The 21,592-nt window shown below is 43.5% G+C and overlaps 1 protein-coding gene across 3 annotated transcripts in view; it reads left to right on the forward strand.

Annotated features, from left to right (window-relative positions):
• Window positions 1–19,169, forward strand: part of vezt (vezatin, adherens junctions transmembrane protein) — a 31,526-nt gene extending 12,357 nt beyond the window's left edge. For 2 of the 3 annotated variants that reach the window (XM_088923866.1, XM_088923868.1), the window contains exons 4-12: window positions 3,909–4,084; window positions 5,116–5,400; window positions 7,078–7,226; window positions 9,381–9,529; window positions 11,115–11,443; window positions 12,398–12,591; window positions 15,173–15,273; window positions 15,908–16,115; window positions 17,525–19,169. In XM_088923866.1, the coding sequence (XP_088779992.1) occupies window positions 3,909–4,084; window positions 5,116–5,400; window positions 7,078–7,226; window positions 9,381–9,529; window positions 11,115–11,443; window positions 12,398–12,591; window positions 15,173–15,273; window positions 15,908–16,115; window positions 17,525–18,057 (2,124 nt within the window). In that variant the 3' untranslated portion in view covers window positions 18,058–19,169. The remainder of the gene's footprint in view (window positions 1–3,908; window positions 4,085–5,115; window positions 5,401–7,077; window positions 7,227–9,380; window positions 9,530–11,114; window positions 11,444–12,397; window positions 12,592–15,172; window positions 15,274–15,907; window positions 16,116–17,524) is intronic. The other variant, XM_088923867.1, reaches the window with a different exon arrangement.
• Window positions 19,170–21,592: the final 2,423 nt, after the last annotated feature.

A 21,592-nucleotide genomic window follows, 5' to 3' on the forward strand; every position in this document is an offset into this window, starting at 1 on the left:
TCTGTGAACCTAATTCCAAACTATCCGATAGTAACACAAGCCCACTCAGATTCACCTTTGTGCTTTTTTTGCAGTGGTTTCAAAGGAGACCCTGTTAAGGAAACTTGTTGCTGCAGGAGCTTTAATTGGATGATATTGTAACCATTATAGAATATTAAAAAAAACTGCTGTCCAAAACAATGGAAATAATAATACTGCCACAAAGAAGCTTTGTAACAAAACATCGCTATCAAGTTTGCTCCATCCCAGGATTTGGAAATAGTCAGGATTTGTGCTCAAGGCAGTAGTTTTCAGAACAGCACCATGACAAGTGCAGGTATCAGTGACAGTAACTTCAGTCAGTGCCAGTGACACCAAATCCACTAAAAAGCTACAGTTTTGTTTTGAGTCTCTTTTCTTAGTAATCTTGTAAGTGAGATACTTAGCTCAGACCCCAAAGTCAGCAACAGCATACTGTTTCCCTGCAACCAAAGAGGCTTACATCGTTCACAAAGTAGAAGGGTGAAGCAAGGTTTAGACTCCGTTGTTTTTGCCTGTGTTGGGGTAAACAGCATCAGTATAACAACACATGGACCCATCCATTTTCTAACCACTTTATCCAGTACACAATCGCAGGGCAACCGAATCCTATCCAAACAAGCAATGAGTTTGAGGCAGGATTATACCCTGAACGGGACCAGTCCATCGCAGGGCACACACAGACCACGGACAAGCAAACCAGGGCCGATTCTCCCAGAAGCCAGTTAATCTACCAGTCTTTAAATGTCTTTGGCCTGTGGGAACAAACTGGAGCACCCAGAGGAAACCCATGTGAACGCATGGAGAACATTCAAACTCACACAGAGAGCACCTAACCATCGCGCCACTGTGTTGCTTTATAACACATTTTCCATCCAAACCAAATTTAAAAAACTTGGAATCAACTGAAGCACAGGATTTGGTTAATCAGTGTTTTTCTCCAGTATCCTGCTAGTACCTGCAACAGTGTGCTGAAGAAATGGCCAGTTTTGTCAGCCACTGGAATCGTTTTTTTTTATAGCAAAGGCACTGTATGGGCACTATGTAGCTAAATCGGATTCGGACTGAATGAATCAGATTGCTGCAAGTCAATCGGGACAAGGATCTGTAGAGAAATTCAAAACCATTTAGAAGTAGAATCAGAAAAGTAGGATCCAATGAAAATATTTAAGGGAGCTTACACACAGAACGTAATAAAAACAGAAATCTTCAGGTAATTGAATGCCTATATTCCCAAATGCCAAGAATGTTAGCAATAAAATACAAGAGATAGATGCAACTGCATGAGCATGCATGGAAATGTAATCACAGAAACATCGCTAGGATTGCAATAGTGTGGAATGCAACACTAGTGATGCATACTGTTCTGGAAAGACAGAATGCATTGGAAGCAGTGAATGTGATCAGACACGGGGATGTATCTTAGAGGGACATTGAGTATCAGAAGCTATACCCGGGCAGACTTATGCCCCATATAAAAAATATGGGACTGGCAAAGTGATAGGAGTATTCTACAGACCACCAAATTCAGATATAATAATGAAAAATTCCTTTTATGAATGCAGCCTTATATAATGAATCTGAAGATACAAATTGGTTGTTGTGGGAGGTATAACTTTTCCACACATAGATTGAGGAAAAAAACATGGGGAAAGGTCAGCAACTGAAACAAAAATTACAGATGTGGGTAATGATTGCTTTCTTACTCTGGTTGGTTGGTGTGCCCACAAGAGAGGATGCCTTTAATGATATAGCCTTTTCAAACAATCAAGATGGAAAATTGAGGTGAGGGAGGCAGTCCATTATGGCCCATAGTGAAGTATGTTCTGAAGCAGTTCCACTGTCCTGTTCCTCAAGTACTCCTGTGTTTTTTATTATTCCAGCCGAGCTCTTCGTTAATCTTATCGAACCTTTAATCAGTTGAGCAATTTCAGCTGGTCTTTGTATCCTATTATTATTTTATAATAATAATTTATTATTATTTTACACTATGGTTGGTTGGAGCCACCAGGGAGTCTGTTCTTGTCTTATTGATTCCTTCTCCCATTATCTGGTACAATTTTTTTTAGTTTTTACTTAGATGCGCGTTTCTCAGTGACCAATTTGAGGGCTGGCACCCTTCTGTGGCAACTTCCTTGCCAGTCAGTGGGAGATTTCCGTAAAAAAAGAAGAAAAGCTGGCAAGATTTAATGTTTAATGAATGTGAGAAAACTGGACCACCACCCCCACCCACCCCCCGCTGACTGCTCCTAGTAAGCTTTCATTCTGCTCCATTAGCTCTGCTCCAGATTGCAGTGTCAGACAGCTCTGTCAGGCAGACACATTTTGTATATCAGCTCCATTATCAGAAAGCCGCATATTCAGAGCTGGGTTCTCAGCCACCTGGAGCCTGTCCAGAAGGCATAAGCTGCACAGTCAGACTACACAGTCATTCACAAGCCCCACTCAAGCAAATAGGGGCAGTCCAGGGATACCAGCTGACCAAGCCAGCATGTCTTTGGAAGGTGAGAGCATCCTGGAGCCCACACAATGCCTATGAATATCCACGAGCATGCAAATTCCATACAGGAGCCGCCCAAGGCCAGTGCCTTGAATTGAACCTATGACCAGACAGCTATGATTCAGCTACACTAATCACCACACCACCCTGTTGCCCCGTTTCAGTATATGGTCAATGAATTTCGTCACTTTCTTGACCAGTTTCTTAAAAGGATCATGGTAATTATAATGTGGTCAAATGTGAGCTGGTAATTCTAATGTGAATTTTGGCTTTCATGTAACATGCACTGCGCACATAGGAAGTCTGTAGATTGACTGTCGGCCTGTCTTTGTTAAAACACAGCTGTTCTGGCACTGTGTCTGACATAAGCTAATGGCCTTCTTATTGCTGCCTGTGTCAAAAGGGCAACTTTAGGCCGTCATTTTTTTCTGGACCCACAGTGTGCACTTTGACTTCAGGTGTAAGGTTTACATCACACAGTTACGGTTGCAAGGTTATGTGAACAAAGGTGAAGAATCAGCCTCTCAAGTGGCTCAACTGGTAAAGGCACCCATCCAAGCGCAGGCTGAGCCCTGTGATCACGGGTTCGAATCAGGGTCATGTAACTTGCTGACTTGATCCTTCAAGGGTGCTGTCGCCAACAGAGCACCTCCTCCGGGCTCCTGGAAGCTTGCAGGCCTGCAGTGCTGTCAGTGAGGGACACGCCTCTCTTCTTCAGTGCCTCCGGGGACCACAAGTCTTTTCACACAAGAGCCCGGTAACACAGGGGACCTGTGCTGGGTAGAGGAGTCTACCCACATGTCCTCATTCTCCCCAGCGTGCTGTCAGATGATTCATAGCTGCTTGCTGGGGCATAAAAAACACAACTGGTGTGTTCATCCTTTGGTTGGATCATCATAGCAAAAATCATCTGCAATTTGAAACGTTAAAGAAGCAGGTGAAAATAACCTATACCACAAAAGGATCATGCGGCCCACAACAGCTTAGGAAGGCAGCCAGACAATCTCATAAAAGGTTGAGAAATACTGGTAGGATAATTGCGCTGGGCTGTCGATGACTGTGTGGAGGTAATTTAACTCTTATTTGTCTGACTGGGAGCAGGTTAGTTTAGATGGGATGAAGTCTGATATCCATTCCAGGAGGCACTTTTTAACCCGAATGCGTGTGCGAGTGTGGAACAAAGCACCCAGCCACGTTGTCAAAGCCGGAAGTGTTCCGTTATCTGTGAGCAACCAAATGAGCAAGCTGGGACGAAGGTCCTCCTCTGGTTTGTAACCTTAATGTTCTGTTTGGTTAAACGCTGCTTTCAGCCGTGGAGGGTGGAGAGCCGGTGGTGGGCGTTTAACACGGTCTTGCTTTGTGTTTTCTTCTCCGTGCTCTTGCTGACTAGGATGTGGGCTTTCGCCAGTATTCTCTGCACACCATCCTGGAACAGGAAGTGCTGCTGCAGGAGGATGTGGAGCTGATTGAGCTGCTGGACCCCAGCATCCTCTCCACAGGAACCTCTCCAGAAGCACAAAGTGGCTCCCAGCCAGGCCTGCACTTCCTCGCGGCACCCAGTGTTTGGTATTATCCTCCGAATGCCTCTTCCCTCATGTGCCAAATGTTTACTCTCTGTCGCTTTGTTCTCCTCTTACTCTGGGAATCAATAATCATCTTGGAATGTAAAGAGGATCAGATTCTGTGTTATTCTTTGCTTTCAGAATGGCATCCCAGGGTCTACACTGTTTGTCTTGGGTATGATTCAGGCTTCTCTGTTCTTTCTTATCTTTCCTTTCTCTCTCCTTCCATCAGTGAGTCCCTCCTTGAGAGGATCAGATTTGCTTTACCTTCCTTCACTTGCACTTCTTTTCCAACTTACAATTCCACTTTTTCACAATAATTCGCACAGGAGAACGAAACCTTCATTTGCAGTGAATGTGGGAAGAGTTTTAGTCCTGTATTTTGTCATGTATGAAGGTCATATTTTAGAAAAGACTGCAGCTTTTTAATTAAAAAATACAGATGTTGAAATGTCCTTTTAGGCAGCACTGTGGCGCAGTGGTTAACATTGCTGCCCTACAGCGCTGGGGCCCTGGGTTCATTTCCAGACCTGGGGTGCTATTTGCATGGAGTTTGTCTGTTGTCTCTGTGTTCAAATAGGTTTCTTCTGGGTGCTTTGGTTTCCTCTAACAGTCCAAAGACATACAGGTGGGTTAATGGACTTCTGGGAAGACTGGCCCTGGTGTGAGCGTGTGCGTGTCTGTGTCTGTTTGTGCCCTGCGATGGACTGAGGTTCCATCCAGGATGCACCCCGCCTTGAGCCCATTGTTTTCTGGGATGGGCTCCAGATTCCCCCTCCGCAACCCTGAACTGGATGAAGCAGTTAGAAAAAAAATGAATGGATGGAAATTCTCGTTTCAGAAACTGTATGGCTGTGGTGTGCAACCAGTTTCATGCACTCATTTTAAAATATGTAGTAACAAATTATAACACAGTCAAAAATGACACTTTCAGACAGTAGACATTGTTTTGGTTCTGTTCTTCAGATGATATTGTAAAATTTGCCGGGTCCCGTGAGTCTGTCAGGAAGAAGGCTTGGTTCTGTCTTCGTGCAGGGACCTGTCGGTGCTGGCCGCCTTCACAGGGGTCCTGGTGGGCCACCACTTCCTGACCGAAGGCCTCTCGTGGGTGGGCCTTTGCCCCTGGCTCCTGGCTCTGACGGCCTACCTGCTGCTGCGGGGCCTGAGCCTGTGGAGGACGGCCAGGCTTCAGCGGACCATGCGGAGCTGCAGTGGGAGGCTGGAGGAGCTGACCGCGAACAGCAGGGCCTTCACCAGCCTGGTGCGCAAGGCCCTGCGCCTCATCCAGGAGACTGAGGTCATCTCCCGGGGCTTCACGCTGTAAGTCTCTCCTCACCTCTTTTCCCAGTGTCATTTTCACCCTGTCTTTTCTGTCATTAAGGGGGACCCTTGTCTGGATTCTCATTAAGTGCGTTCAGGATGGAGCTACAGTTTGATTTAGGTGTAAGTTACCTGAATAGCAAATGCCAAACAATTATGTCACCCCCCCCCCCCCCCATCCCCCTCTATGGCCAGTCATGGTGAATTTCTTTCTCCTAAACCTCAGAGTCTGATTTGTGTTGTGTGAGGAGCATTTTCTGTGTTGGGGATAAGAATACATTCTCAGGAGCCTGGGAGAATCCCCATTTCTTGCTAGTCAGGATCTTGTCTAGGAACTGCACTGAAATGTGTGTCATGTTAGGCACCAACTTCCCCAATGTGCTGAGCACCTTCTTCCTGGGATTCTTGTGGCAAGTATCACGCTCAGTCACATTTTTTGAAGAGGATTTTGGAATAAAAATATATATATTTGAGCATTAGGAACAATTTATGTTCCCTAATTGCCATTTTACGTATTAATATAAAGTTACAGAATGAAAATCATTTTAAAAAATAGGATAAAGACAAGTGTCCAGTGCTTAAAATGTATGGATCATTTATACAGTAGCCTGTCTCTAACACTAATAACATGATTGTAAATGCCCTGTCATCTGTTTACCACAGCCATTCCACAGCCATTAGAAGTTAAAGGACGGCATATATGTGAAGCCACATAAAAGCAAAAGCTGTACAATGACGTCTTGGGACTGTGAGGCCCAGTTTATTGATGTTCTTAAGTCTCCATCCTTGGAAAGCTTTGCCTTTCACTTGATCCCAGTCTAATTACAAGACCAGGCTAAAGTCCATATTTGATACAGTTCCAGTTCTGCATCTGGACCAGAGACCTTTTTGGTAAATGATTATATAGTAATGTATTGTTTAAAATTATATTAGTATGTATGGTTTTATTCTTAATGTTATTTCCTTTCAGCCCACTGAAATTTTTGAGCATTCGGGTTGGGCACCCTAAGAGGAATTGGGTTAGACTGTGGAGGATTCTTTATACCTTACATTAAGCAAACGATTAAGTGCCTGTCGTGTTTTTTAGATCACGTCAGGTGACGATTGCTCTTTCAGTTTAAAATAAACTAACTTCATGTGACCTAAATTACACATTTGTTATTTTCCCAGCCACTGTTGGCAGGTTAATTGGGCTTTAGTTGAGGAGATACAAATAACAATGAGTTTAATTTCAAAACTCACATGGGCTTTTTCTTTTCATTTAAAAGTGTAGATGTCACTGCTCTTAGCTTTGTTCCAGCCCCTTAGGGACAAAAAGACAGAAAAAACTTTTCTTTCGCGGTCTTTGCTAGTATTTACTCGGTTTTAAAGTAAATATTAAGCCAGCCTTTCTGTTTGTTCACTAGTGAACGCCAGCTGGTTATGCTAGCGGGTATGGAGACTAGGGGACTGTAGGAAATGGGCGCATGAGCTGTGAAGGGAAGTCCTCCCACCTCAGCGTGCTGGCCACACTTTACATATCAAAAAGACTCTGTTCTTCCTGCCCGTTCAGCCATTGCATTGTGTAGGTGTTGTTGTTGTTGTTCTTGTTGCTGTTTTGTTTTGTTTTTTTACTGCGTGTAGTTTCAGAGATGTTCTGGGACATCTGCACAGTTGTATCACATTTCACTTTTCAAGTTTGCTTGACAGGGTCAGTGCGGCCTGTCCTTTTAACAAAGCGGGGCAACAGCGCAGCCAGCAGCTCCTGGGCCTGCGGAAAGCCGTGTACCGGTCCCTGCGCGCCGCCGTCCGCGCCTCGCGCCTGGCCACCTGCCACATGCTGAGGTCATATCCTTTTGCTGGGAGGCCGGGCTCCCCCCCCCCATGGGAACCGTGAAAGGAAGCCAGGTCACTCCGCCCCGCCCGCTCCTCCCTTCCAGCTCAGCTGAGGGAGGAGGCGGCGTCGGGGACCCTCTGCTGCCCTTTACTGGGGCTCGCTCTCTTGCCGCTGCCAGAAGCGCACAAGTGCCACATTGTCCGCTTGCCTGCTGCCGTTCTCATGAGTGTCACAGGGAGAGCGAGCAGACACCTCGGGCAGCGGGGGCTCGATGTCCTGGACAGCTCCTACCCACCGCCAGAGAGTCCACAAAGGAAAAAATGGCACCGTTTTTTATTTTCCGATTTTGACGTAGATTGACCGAGTTGTTCAGTGCAGCAAAACAAGACTCAGCAGTATGGGGAAAAAAAACCCTGTTTATCTAGAGTATCTTGACTTTTCTTAACTTATATGAGACGTGATGTTTGAGGCCTCGCTGGATGTGTAATTATAGGCTGGGGACTGTCGTGGGCCTTCAGAAATATTGCGTAAAATGTTAAGATTTTGCAGTTTTCAGAATATTAACATATTACAGGTCTAGGCTGTGAAGAGATGGGATGACTTATATACAAGTGGTTTTGTTTTTTAGTGTTCCCAGACACTGTGGGTATGTGGGGTGGTTTAGACTAAATGTGGCTCATAAATTGGATGAACATGTGACTCCTTGGTCACTCTGACACTCTGAAACAGGATGGGATTTTAAACTTCCCTTCAAATTAAACATAGGTTATTTATAAATTCAGCTTCATCTAATTAAATAAAAATTGGATCTTAGTGCCCACATGCATTAAACGTGTAATACTGATCTGCTGTTGAGTACTAAAGCTAACTTTTGAACCATTTGTTCTCACACAGTCTAATCGTTGGCTGTAGTGCGCACTTTATCAGTACTTAACTGCACACGGACGTCCATCATCAGTTGTCACCTCCGCAAAGGTGCAGTGCTGTTTTTACAAATTCACATATTTCATTTTAAAGCCTGTTTTTAAGTCATATCCTGTCTTACAGTGTCCCAATGAACATTGAGTCATATAGCTACCCTGGTCAAAGGCTGTAGGTCTGGGTCTCAATCTTGATGTCTTGGTATTTTCACATTTTCTCTTAGATTTATTCATGTGAAAAAACAAAGAAAACAGGAAGTGCCAAGAAACAAACAAACAGATGGGGAAAATAAACTTAAAAAACTAACTGAAGCTGTCCGAGCTGCCTTTTTAACAGCTGCATAATGCCCCCAAATAGCTAATAGACCATTTCAGACAGCGGGTTTCACTACACAGAGGCAGTTTCTTGCTGCTGGGTAATGATCTTTATGAGTATGCTTTGTGGCTGCCATATTGGAAATACTATCAAAATTATGTGAGGACTGTGCCCATAAAAACGTTGTGTTTTTTTTGGGAGGTCATGCCTGAAACTGAGAATTACAAGTAATGTGGTGTGTGGTATCTTGGCTACAAGATATGTTTTGTGAAGTTGTACCACAGTATTGATTCGGCAGCTATCCAGTCAGACTATACAGTAACTATGTTACAGCAGGTCATGTAATTAATCTGGAAAGCTACAAATCTTTCGTTTAGTATGCATGGACTCCTGTTTGTAATAAGGTGAAGCCAAGAAAATGGCAGAGACAGGTTGGAATGATTCAGACGTGGTTGTTCAGGTTGATCAAATTGGATAATTTGAATGGAACCATAAGTGTTTTATACATTAAAGATCAGCTTATTCTAGATTTATAATTAGAATACCTGTTCCTATAGAAGTGTCTGTTATCACTCACTAGTATCTTATAACTTTTATTATGCCTTTTGATCTGCTAAAATGTCAAACCATGCATATTACATTGTTTCATATCTCAAAATATCCATGAACAAGTCTGTGAAGACAAATCAGCAGCCACCGGCATACATATCCAGCATTTCAGCTGAAGTATGTGTTCTTGCGGTGACTTCTTCCCGAGGAAAATGGCTTTCCCCTAGGAGAGCTCTTTGGGAGTGTTCCCACTTGAGAAGCAGTGGCCCAGGGATAGTCAGAAAGGCGGGTGTGAAAAGGGTAGGCAACAGCGTGTGGTACTGTAAAAACGGCCAGGCATTTCTTCCGTTTCCTTAGTTGCCTTAACCCACTTGTCGCACCTATCCCCTGAACTCGGAGATCGACAACGTGACGAACTACGTGTCGACAGTGCCTCTGAAAGAGCTGGGCCTGGGTCTGAGTGAGGAGCGGCTCTCGGACGAGCAGGCCCAGGAGCTCACCGACGACTACAACCTCCCAGCGCTGAAGGTAATCCCCCCCCCCCCCCCTTCCTGCCTGAGCTTGTCTTTCCTTCCCGTTTCCTGCTTTCGCCTCTCTCCCACACTCCTCCCATATTCGTCTTCCCTCTTCCCTGTCCTCCCCTTCGACTGCTCTGCCCTCTCCGTCTCCTTGGGTGAGCAGATACAACACTGGAGAGTTTTCCTGTGGCTGCAGTGGGCCGGAAAGTGGCAAAGTGGCATTCCTCTCTTTTTCCACATAGGGAAGGGCCTCTCTTTTTCTGTTCTGTTGTGGAGCAAGATATTCTTAATGACTTTTTTTTCCTCCATTTTTTCCATTTCCAGTTTTCAAATATCGTTCAACAGCTTATGGGCTTTCTTAAAGACACCAAACCCTTTTTGTTTTGCATTGCATTGTTTCTGCATACTGTGTAAAAGCAGGAATCCTTTTTTCCTTGCTAAAACAGGATACGGTTGCATATCCTCCAGTTTTGTTTGAACCAGTTTATTCAGAAATAGCAGTGTGACTAATCAGGCATGTGGCAGAGAGCTTTGGTTGTGGTCTGTGTCTCTTCTCTGTGCAGCAGGGTGGGTTGTCTCCTCTCCGGCTGGGGGCAAATCTGTCATTACAGGGTAGCAGTGAAACCAGTGCTCGCTTTTTCAGGAGCTTGGAGAATGTCAACAGACAGTCTTTTGGCAACAGTAAATGGTAGACTAGACACTTGCATAAGATAAGCAAGGTCAAGCTGCAGGAGCAGGTTAAAACTATTGTAATTAGCACCACCATTATACCTGCTCAGTTCTTGCAATAGAAATCACAGTGCATGCCTGTATGCATCCAAAATGTACAGTATCACACAAACAGGTATCGGGCAACAAGAACATAGCTTAACAGCCAGTTGAATGGTAGTGCTTTGTTCTAAAACATCTGTTAAGTATGCGTGAAAGTACAAAAAAAGCAATGCACCATTCGTTGTGGGGTTTTTTTTAATGTTAGATTTATTGTATATGAACACATCCTCATGTGTTATGCAAGCACATTGGTTTTAGAGCAGATATTAGTCTTTCTTCTTTAAAGCCTTACTGTTTTTCTCTTCTCAAATGCAGATGTAGCTCTTTGTGAATGACTTGTTGTTGGTTTATTTTGTGAGTTCACTGTACATTTCTTTGAGCTATTGATCAAATATTCTTGGACCACTTAACAGCAACACCAAAACACTGTTTCTTAATCAGTAAAATAATATTTTACTGTTTGATTATTCAGAAATTTATCCTGCATCAAGCACACGTCGAAACTGCGAGTACTGTTGTGGAATCTGGGGTGAGGAACGAGAGTAACACGGTTTCCCACCTGCTCCTTTCTTCTTGCAGTGGTCTGTCAGGGAAACATAAGGATGAAAGTGTCAGGGATTTGTGTAAGTGAATTACTCAATGAAAGGTGGGGGTTATTCAGTCTCCCCCCTCACTTTTTGTTTGAGACAATTGCATATTAATTGAGAAATCAATGTACAAAGGTAAACAAGGCTCAAAAATGATTGGTTCAGTTGTTTAAATTGCAAAGAAAGGGGTGTCCGTGCTCGTTCCTGACTCCTCCTCTCTCACTGCTGTGTGGAAAGGTGCTTTTCCAGCTGTGGGTGGGGCAGAGCTCGGAGTTCTTCCGCCGGATGGCGCTGCTGCTGTCGCCGGTCCAGAAGCAGGAGCAGCCAGATTCCTGCCTGATGCACCAGGCCGTGTCGGAGGTGACGGAGCCCCTCCGGCGCACGCTGACCGGCTGCCTCGGGGACTTGCGCCGCAGCTACGACTTCCACCGCTACTTCGAGACCCAACACCTGCCCAAGGGAGGCCCTGAGCAGGCTGGGCGAGTCAGGCAGAAGTGCCGGGAGCTCAACAGCCTGTACACCGCCATTCGCAGCCTGCAGCTGCATCTGAAAGCCCTGCTCAACGAGTACGTCCGCTGGCCTTACCCATCTCGTGTGCCTTCAGCCATTTGTGTACAGCTTGATCAGTCGAGTGCAGTTACTTATTGCGCTTTTTCACAGATCCTCTTGGGAAAACGGTATCAGTGCCCGACTTCATACATTGCAGAGTTTTATATAGAAATGAAGAATTGCCAGTTATTTTTATCGTACCCAGACAATTTCGGAATGGCCGGTCGCGTGTCTTTTCACGCCTCGGCTCTGAGCTCCCAGCTCCCACGACTGCACGTGGGGAAGAAGGAGGAGGCGTTTGCAGAGCCCTCCGATCCACCCGCCTTTGAGCCGGTTGTCTTTCGAACAGTTGGAGGAGCGGGGGAACCCTCGCCGACAGTACCACCTGCCTCCAGGCACCTCCTCGGGCCACAGGGGGTAACTGTGTTACTGGGAACCAGTTAATTCCACATGGCCTTCAGTGTAGGCACTCCTGGCCACAGTCCACTAGCAACACGACCCAGACAGGAATCCATGATCACAGAGCTCAGACGAGCACCTTTGTCAATCGGGCCACACGGGACGCCCCCGATGTAGGGTTTAATCTGCTGTCCTTATAGCTTGAAGTCGTTTGAATTTCAATACAGTGTGCACCCAGCACATTTCTTTGAGTGCTTGACGCAAACACGTGCTACATTGGAATACGTGTTAGACTGCATATTGAGTAAGAACTTGTTTGTTAGTTTAACATTTTAAGTATACCGTATATACAGAATATGTATAAGCAACACCTTGTGTGTATTTTGGCCACTTTTCTACCACAAACCATTGATCCCAGAGCATTTCATAATAACTCCGGTGAAGATCTAGCAGTGAAGGTTAAGCCTTCATAATCCTGTATTTTCAAGGGCTGGAACTTGAGTGTGGCACTGGAGGGCTCAGTGCAATTCAGCAGCTACTCTGTTACCCAGTTTATCCCCGTCTGCCTGCAGGGTGATCATCCTGGAGGACGAGCTGGAGAAGCTGATGGTGTCGCGAGAGCCTGCCGAGATGACATGCGCCGGCTACCAGGACCTGCAGAACAAGCTCCAGCTCATCCAGCCCCATATGCAGGCCAGCTCCAGCTGCTGGGAGGAGGCAGTGGCCCAGGTGGACAAGATGATGCGCAGGGCCACCAACTGCACAGGTCCTTACCACACACAGCAGGGGTGGGCAGTCCTGGTCCTGGAGGGCCTGCTGATTTTCTAGGCCTCTTTAAAGCACCAGCACCTGAACCGTTGACCGTTAAATTGGTCCCATTAAACCAGTAATGAGCTGGTTAAGCTTCTTAAGTGCTGAGCTGGAATGAAAACCTGGAGAAACACCAGGATTGGACACCCCCTGCGCTAAAGGGACATAGCCGAGAGGGTACGACTCAGTTTGTACACATTGGCAGAAGATGCTATTTTTGCTTGATGGCTTCCTTTTGCACTGTGCCGCATAAGACAGCAGTGTGGAGTAGTGGTTATACAGTAGCTTTGAACTTTTAACTGGAAGGTCATGTTTCAGATCCCTGGAGGACATGACTGATAGGCAAAGCAGTCTTAGTGCAGTATTTTGCTCACGGGCATATCTGTATAAATGGATACACATGAAATTTGAATTAGATAAAAGCATCAGATAATTCAGTTTAGTTTTAGATCTTGGTTCCCACATTTGTAGACCTAATGTTCCTCTTCTCCGTCAGTACATGTCAGATTGTTTTAAACCTGCTACAGAAAAAAAAACTTGGTCATGCATCAGTACAGTACAGCAAAGTCACTGAACCTTTCAATTGAAATGCGATGTGAACTGGGTGTCACATACAGACTGGCCCCCTACATGGCTTCTGATGAGAACATTCTGTGTAGAAAGACATGTTCTAAAAGGTTATGTTGAAATAAAGTATAGAGTGGTGACAGGATTCTTATTCAAGTGATTGTAAGATTTAATAGTTATTTACTTAGATGCCTTTGTGATTTAAGGTTAAAGATGTGCTTTTTTATTTGCCTTTTTAGCCCTAAAGAGGGTGTGGTTTTCCAAAAACAACATCCAGTCCCGTGTTTACCTTCTGCTGAACATGAAAAATGACTTTCGGACTGGCAGAGTAATAGGAAGCCAAATATCATAGAAAGTATGTGCAGTCTTTGCAAGTAACAAACAGTGAAGTCACGCTTCTGAACCCCTCTGTGTGTTCAATGGGTTCTTCGCAGGAATCCTGTGCTTAAAGTTCACTGAATTGTCTATTACACAGCAGAATTACGCAGTCCCTTTTGTATTAGTTTTGTTATGTGAATGTGTCTTTAAGTCTACAGAACAATGCAGCAGTGACTCACCCCTTGGTGCATTGTAAAATTCTTCCTTACCAGTCGGGGAGAGATAAGCTAATATATTGGGGCCCCTTTGAAATGGTGAGTGGGTCATGGTTTCACAAGGCATTCTGCTGACATTTGGCAGAGGCTTCTTTGAATGGGAATTTTAAATAACATGTTTCTGTGTATGCAGGTGCTCTAGACGTCCCACATGATTTTATTCGGTGATATAATTGTCATGAGCAGCAGTTGAATACATGATTTATAATCCTTCTTGCTTTTCCACATTCAGTTGAGTGTTCCTTTTTTCCAGGGTCTTTTTCCTAGTGTTGTTTCTGCTAACCCCGATAAATTCAGTCTTGGTGACTCTGTCATTATCAGCACTCTGTAGATGGCATGAACACTTTGTCCAGATTTTAAATTAGTGTGACATGCATAGGTGTGTTGAATGGCAATCTGAGCCTGTTGTAGAGGTTTTTAGAGGTCTCAGTGGTGGTTATGCCTGAGTAAGACCTGTAACTGTGATGGAGGCATATCTGCCATTTAAAGTAAAGCCTGTAATTTATGTTAAGTCCTGTAAACTGTAAGTACTAGTATAGTAGGCAAAATGCTAAGGTGCCACCTCTGTAACTTTTTATTTAAAAATATAACATTGGAGACTTGTACTAATAACATACGATTAAATCGGAGGTTATTATTTAAGCATCTGCTTAATATTTAAAAATATTCTCTTATTTAAACTTAAAGGTCAGTGTATGCAGATAGACGGGGACACAGATGTTTCATAATTTAAAAATGAGAAGGAAACAGATATCTAGATCTTCAGCATAGAAGTATTAAGAGAAGCCATGTGAGAAACTAAGAAAAACAGATGGCAAGTATAGAAAGGAAAAAGAAGGGAACTAGTACAGGCCCTTGGGCAACACCTAAAGAGAGTGTAAGCAGAAAAGAGACCACACTACAAATCCTGAAAGGAGTAGTGAGAGATGGGAGAACATCCAGTCAAGAGAAGTGCCTGAAATAACTGGTATTTAATTATTTCTGAATCTTATTTCTGCAGGGCTATGGCTGGCTATATGCTGCAGATGCAGGCTCATCCCCTCTAGGGTCTTTGCTTGAAATCTAGGCCTGTTGTAGCAGAAAGCATCGAGCTTTACTAATATTAGTTCATCCGTATGTTTTCACTTTTCCTCAGGAACCCATATGGCATTAATGCCATTGCTCAATTTGCATCTGTCTATTCGTCATCTATCTTAAAGAAAAAATATAAAGGTATTTCTGAATTATAGGCAGGTCCAGAGAGGGGTTGTTTGATGAAGCCCACTGGAGGGCCATTTTCTGTTTAGCAAAAGTACATTTTACATTTAAGAACCATTACTGTCGAATTCATTGTAAAGTAAAAATTTGAGCTAACCTAAAACATCATTTTTGCTGCAGGAAAGAACGAATCTCCTGAGAAGAGCGAAGTTCCGCCGATCATTCCTGCGGCCCAGCCTGTTGCGCAGATAGAGGACAGGGACCCTGTCCCAGAGGAGCAGGTACTGTACATCTCTCCCCTCCAGTCCGTCACAGGCCACTGTCCACTTGCTTGCCACACACACTGTGCAGTTAGGGAACCATGCTTTTACCTGCTGCCTCCGTGAGGTTTTGTATCATAAGCATACTTGGGATTTTGGTGGCACCTGTTTCTCAGAATATTGGTTTTGTTACTTAATGAGCTCAAGGCACTATAAAGCATTGTTCCATGTTGTTCTGTATAGCTGAATGAAAATGTGTTTTATGAAACAATACCTCTGTCTATGCTTCATCTATCTTAAAGAAAAAATATAAAGGTATTTTTTAATTATAGGCAGGTCAAGAGATGGGAATTAATTTATTCCCATATTCCCATTCCCATTTTAACTTTTCAGTTAAACTCATAGCTTTAACTGCATGGCCTGTTTCTCAGACAGCCGGCTTTCTCAGCAGTAACAGTGGGAAGCGATTTTGTTGGTGAAACATTTCAAGTGAGGACATGCAGGCAATGAGTCCAATTTGAATCCAGAGCCCGTAGAAGTGTTCTCTTCTTCAGAAGGCTTCTCTCTAGATCGGGAGCTCCTTTAAGATAACACCCTGTGCGCTGTGCCTTTATTCACCTGGTTTATGAGTGACATCCGGGCTCTGTCGTGTCAGGAACTCGAAGCCTATGTGGAGGATTCCGACTCTGACGGAGAGCACCACGGCAGCCTGTTTGACTTCCTGTCTCCAGAGGACAGGGAAAGGCAGAAGAAGGAGCGCGAGGAGTCCAGGAGGGTCCTCCAGGAGCTCAAATCTGTGCTGGGGCTGCGAGCGTCAGAGGCTGAGAGGCAGAAATGGAAACAGCTGCTGTTCAGCGACCAAGGTTAGTGGAATACTGCAGGAACTTCAGCTATGTAGAAGTGTTTTAAATTGCTTAGAATTGGGTGCCTTTACTAATGAAGTAATCTGTGAAAGAACGAATCTGTGAAAGAAATGAAGTCTACAAAAACTATTCCCGACTTTGTATGGCATCTTAGGTTTTTTTTTTAAAGTATCGTATACTCACCACCTCCAGCTGTAAGGACTGTGGTGATGCAGGATCATGTGAAAGTTCTAACTATAAATCCAACCTTAATGGTAGTCTGTGAATACTTCTTAATGGAGCTAATTTAGGATTGAGGGTTTAGCTGAGGGATAATAATTAAATGTCTCTGAAATGATACAGAGAGTGGAAAGTGTTTAATCTTTAATGCTATGTTTTATGTATAACTGACAGAAAAGAAGGCACCACCACTGTCAGTGTGCTCATTTTCAATGACTCATCCAAGAACAACAGAGATTGTAAAGAAACTGTTGAAAGCAAGTAAACAAATGCCGTACATGTAATTTAAATTCACAGCATTCTGATCTTTTAATTAAGAAGCAGTTCTGTGTGTTTTTCTACATTGCGGAGAGCTATAATATGCAGAGAGTGGTGTGGAGTTAAAATATGTTCCTCACAAACATACTTTTGTTTGGTCATTTTTTTGTTTTCAGATTGTAGTCTATTTCATTACTGTATGTGCGTGTAAGAATAATCCCCACTGTAGACATCTGTCCCCCAGGAGCACCAAGGCAAAGTAATTGGAAATATCAGACAAAATTAGGTTTTCTGTGGAGGAAATGAGGGATTTTAGCCCAGTTAGGTGTTTAGCCCATCTCACTTATTGGTTTGCTAATAGTTGACATCAGGATCTGGCCCAAGTTTTTCTTTACCATTCAAGGGACTCTGTTTCAGTGTTGTAGGGGAAACTGATCTCAGACACTCACAACCCTTTGTGGAAAGAAATGGCTTGTTTTTTCAGTCCTAAATGCTCACCACCTTAATTTTCACACATGCTGGGATAATTGTACTGATTTCTATGTGTCCTTTAGTAACTCAAAGGAAATATGTTTAAAATGGAAAATTAAACAAACAGGCAGTTGTTCTATTGTTATACTAGATCATCACTACCGTGTACACTACTCGTTTCTTCAAGAAGGATTACACAGCGACAGGAGGCCATATGCCGCCATGTAGATGACTTTTCATAGCTGTAGACATGGCTGAACATGCCAGCTTTCTTCCCAGTTTATGTAGCAAACATATCTGCTGGCAGCCTGCATCACGGAGCAGACTGGAGCAGTCCTAGCCCGCGTTTGAACCCTGCGGGCCTGTGCACAGCTTGCAGCCTAATGGCATTAGAAGAGGCGTGCAGGAGGGTCAGGAATACGACTGTGGGGTTGGCAAGTTTCCTGGCGCTTGTCTTTCAGCGGTCTTGAAGCCTGCGGTGCCTGTGGGGAGCTCAGACCTTGAAGGTACCTCAGCCCCCCCCCTGGACACGGACTCACATGAGCGAGAGAGCGGCCAGGATAATCACGTGGCTGCAGGAGGACGCGAGAGACAGTCGGCCCCCAGCCCCTCAGACACGGAGACGGAGTACTGCTGTGGGCGGGCGGAGCGTGAAGAGACCCAGCACGGCCCGGTTCAAGAGCAGCGGGCCCCTGCCAGCGTCGGGGGAGCCCCGTGCCTCGAGTACGACGGCTCGGAGGGGGGGGGCGGCGTCACGGAGGCAGCTGACGGCCCAGGCTTTCCGGCGGGGAAGGCGCCGCCTGCCACTGTGAAGGAGAGGCTGGCGGGACTGCACGGCTCTTCGGCCGTTAGCTTCAGCTCGGCCTTGGCTGCCCAGGTGGCGGCCAGGTCTCACGCGTTCTCCTGCATGCAGGAGCAGACCTTCGGAGACGAGGAGGAGGAGGGGGGGGAGGGCGAAGAGCTGGGGCGGCCAAGAGAAGACTCGGAGCATTAAGGACTTCACTGAGAACTGTCCAGCAGGATATTTATTTTAAGATTTTGTATGTTATTTATTGATATACGTCTAAAAGAAAATACCTGCTAGGGTTTTTTGGGGTTGTTTGTAATTGAATTTAGCGTTTTTCTTCTTCCTCCGTTTTTGTCTTTTGGGCTTTTTTTTTTTCCCCCAATGACGATGAAGAACTGCCGTTAGGGCAGCGTTCCAAGATCACCGAACCACTGCGCCGACATACATCACTTGTCCACAGCAGCCCTGTGGGGTGTCTGCTGAAGAGGAGGTCTCCGAACTCCCGGTGACTTCACTGCCAGCAGGTTTTCTTCTAACCCAACAGATGCTGATAATGAAAAACAGCATCTCTGGGCTACACTTCATAATCAGTGCACACATTGTAGGTTTTTAACCGTCCAAAAATTCAATGCCTGTGGCACCCGTTCTCAACATGGAAATACAGTACCAGTTATAACGCACAGTTCTGTTATTCAGGATTAGACAGCATTGTGTCAAAACACTGCGCCCAAGACCTTGTCACGTTTGTTACCACAGCCCCTAGGAAGCATTTGGCTTTTAAAGCTTTTATTTTTCTTAATTTATTCAATGAGGGAGAATGAATAACGGGCTCAGGAATCAGAGTAAGAGAATATGTCTAGTTTGTTCAACTAGTAAAGTCTCCCCAAAGTTATTACTTAATGAGAAGTAATTTATAGAAAAACTCTAAAGTAAGTTTAGAAATGTTCACATGGGCGCAGAAGGCTGCTAGGTGTTCACAGCAAGTACAGAATTCTCAGGTACATCTCTGGGACCAGGATATTGAATGTATTGCTACAGTTTCAAGGTCACTGAACAGTTGAATGTGTTTTGACAACCATGTCTAGATACTTTAGGAATGGTGCTGATCCACCAATTTCTCTTACAGAATTTCCTGAATGTCATCAAAAAAACTGTGTTTTTTGACAAATCTGCTAAGATTGTTTATTGGCTGCGGACCAGATGCACTGATATTATGTGAATCTTAGCAACACTAATGTCTGTCCTGAGTAGAACACAAGTTGCATGTGTTTGTGCTGTATTTGGTATCAACCAAGCCATTAAACAAAGTGGGAGGCTTGTGCTGGTCTTTTCTTCCAGTGTCTTTAGGAAGAGAAAAATAGCTCGTGCAACAATATAACACCTTTTACCAGAATGTGAGTATTTTATTTTGGGGAAAAAAATACATCGCAAAGCAAATATTTATTTTCCGTCCAAACATATTTCTTAAAACTGTCCAGTATGTGAGTGCTCTCTCTCAAGTTACTCATTAAATGCACTTGTAGAAATTATACACATTATAAGAGAGCGACTGTTATAGGACTGCTGGGCTGTGCTAAAGCTTTGGAAGGAGACTTTAAAAAGTTTGTTTTTATTGCTACCAAAGAAAAAAGGGGCATGTATTCTTTAATGTGTTTATGTACTTCTTTAACTTCATGTACAGTATATGTGTATATATAGTTCCAGTGGGTAGCTGCGTCAGCATGCGTAGGCTGCAAAGGAACAAGTACTAGGTTTATTTCAGGCTGAAAAGAGAAGAAAGAAAACGCAACGTTTCTTCTGTGGACACCCGAAGAAGGTTCCACAGCCGAAACATTGTTTTCTTTCTTCTCTTCTCAGCATGGAATAAACCTATTACGTGTTCCTATGTGTGTATATATGTTAAAGTTAATTTGAAAGAATTAGTAAATTTGTGGATTAGCTGGTTAAGTTACAGTTTCACCTCTAATATTACTAACTGTTCTACGCTTATAACTGGTAAATTTATAAATTAACTGGTTAAGATGGTTAACTTGTTATTTAAGTAACATATACATGCATTTATTGTCCTATGGGAATGTGATACCAGTATATTCCAAAGGAATGAAGCAATGGAAGTGCCCAAGGAAATGGGAATGACCCAAGTCGATTGATGGGTCACGTGATTCCTGACAAGGTCAGTTGGTACTAGAGCATCCTTTTTCCTCATTGTGTTGTGTTTTGGGAAAGAAGTATGATGCTGAAGGCAACAGCAGACCTGGTTGCTTTGTCAATTCAGACAGCCTCAACAGTTTACAGCCAGTGAGTGGTTGAGGGAAAAAGGCAAGCACAACTTGGGTTTCAAGAAGGTACTGAACCAAAGGGACTCGAGACTTGTCAGGAAACCCAATGAGTAGTTATTTTTCTGCTCTGACATCTGTGCGCATGTAGTGAAATCAGTGTATTGCTGCTATATTTGCCACAGGGGGTGGACCTACAGTACCAGCTCTTATTAACACAATTTAATGAGGTGGAGTGGTATACAGTACATAACAACATTTTCCACCTGAGATACTTTATGTACATTTTTACCCTTAAAGTGCAGCTATAAACCAATGGATTGCTCTTTTCATTTCACATGAACCATGTTGCATAATGACCAGTTTTTCACAGAACTGGAATTGATTGTCAACAGGCTTTTGAGCAAGTGGTGATTTAAAGGTACCTACAGTAAATCTGCAGTACTGTGGCACTCTAGGATATGATGTGAAAGTCAGTAATATGGAAACATAAAAATAACAGTAATCGTACTCAACAGTATGAAACTCACAGTATGAGATGCACAAATGCTTTCCTGAATTCATATAATACCATTACCCAACATAGAAATGTTAAACCTATGCACAGCTTTATCTGTTTTAAAATGCATTCATTTCATTGAAATAACTGAGTTTTAGCTTAGAAAATAAAAGGTGAGTAAAACTGAAAAGGATTAATCTATGCTAGTACTTCAAAAGACTGAAATGAGACATTTTTCATAAGGTAAACATGATTTATATAATCATGCATTAAATAAACATTTAATCATAATTATGTTACAGAACTGGAATGTATTACTGTCTTATATATTATCTGCATTTACCATAATTTTACAAACTATATACAGAGTTTAAGTTCTCTTCATAACAAACAGTAAAAGTGCATTTCTCAAAAATGATCAAAATGGTAATCTTATGGTTGGTAAGTTATGCAGAATCATGCTTAATGTGATGATAAGATAAAAAAAAACAACCACAGCACAGATGTTCCTATTAGTTTAAGACAAATGATATACATGCAGCCCAATAGGAAACAACTCTCTACTCTCTAATTCTGTTTTTTTTAAGTAGCATCATCTAGGCAAAAGTAACTTAAATGTTATACCTGCATCACCAACACAATAACAAAAAAATCCATCCTGGTTCCCGTTCAGTAGTAAATATAAATTATGGTATCCCATAATTCAGAAGGGTAAAATGAATTAACTTCAACTACTCTAACCAGGATATTACCTTGATCTCACCTAGCAGTCTAGTAAAAGATGGGATCTCCCAATCTGGTCTGGCAGGTTTTGTAAATCACCATTAAAGGGGAACTGCAGTCCCAATTTCTCAGACTGGTTATTAAATCTCGGTAACAAAATAAATGTATTGATGGTATCGCAAAATTTTACAAATTCCAAATTAAACACAAAATTCTGAACATTGTCAAAGTACTGTATGGTCAC

The sequence above is a fragment of the Atractosteus spatula genome, chromosome 8 (assembly GCF_055471065.1).
Source record: "Atractosteus spatula isolate fAtrSpa1 chromosome 8, fAtrSpa1.hap1, whole genome shotgun sequence".
Classification (NCBI taxonomy): domain Eukaryota; kingdom Metazoa; phylum Chordata; class Actinopteri; order Semionotiformes; family Lepisosteidae; genus Atractosteus; species Atractosteus spatula.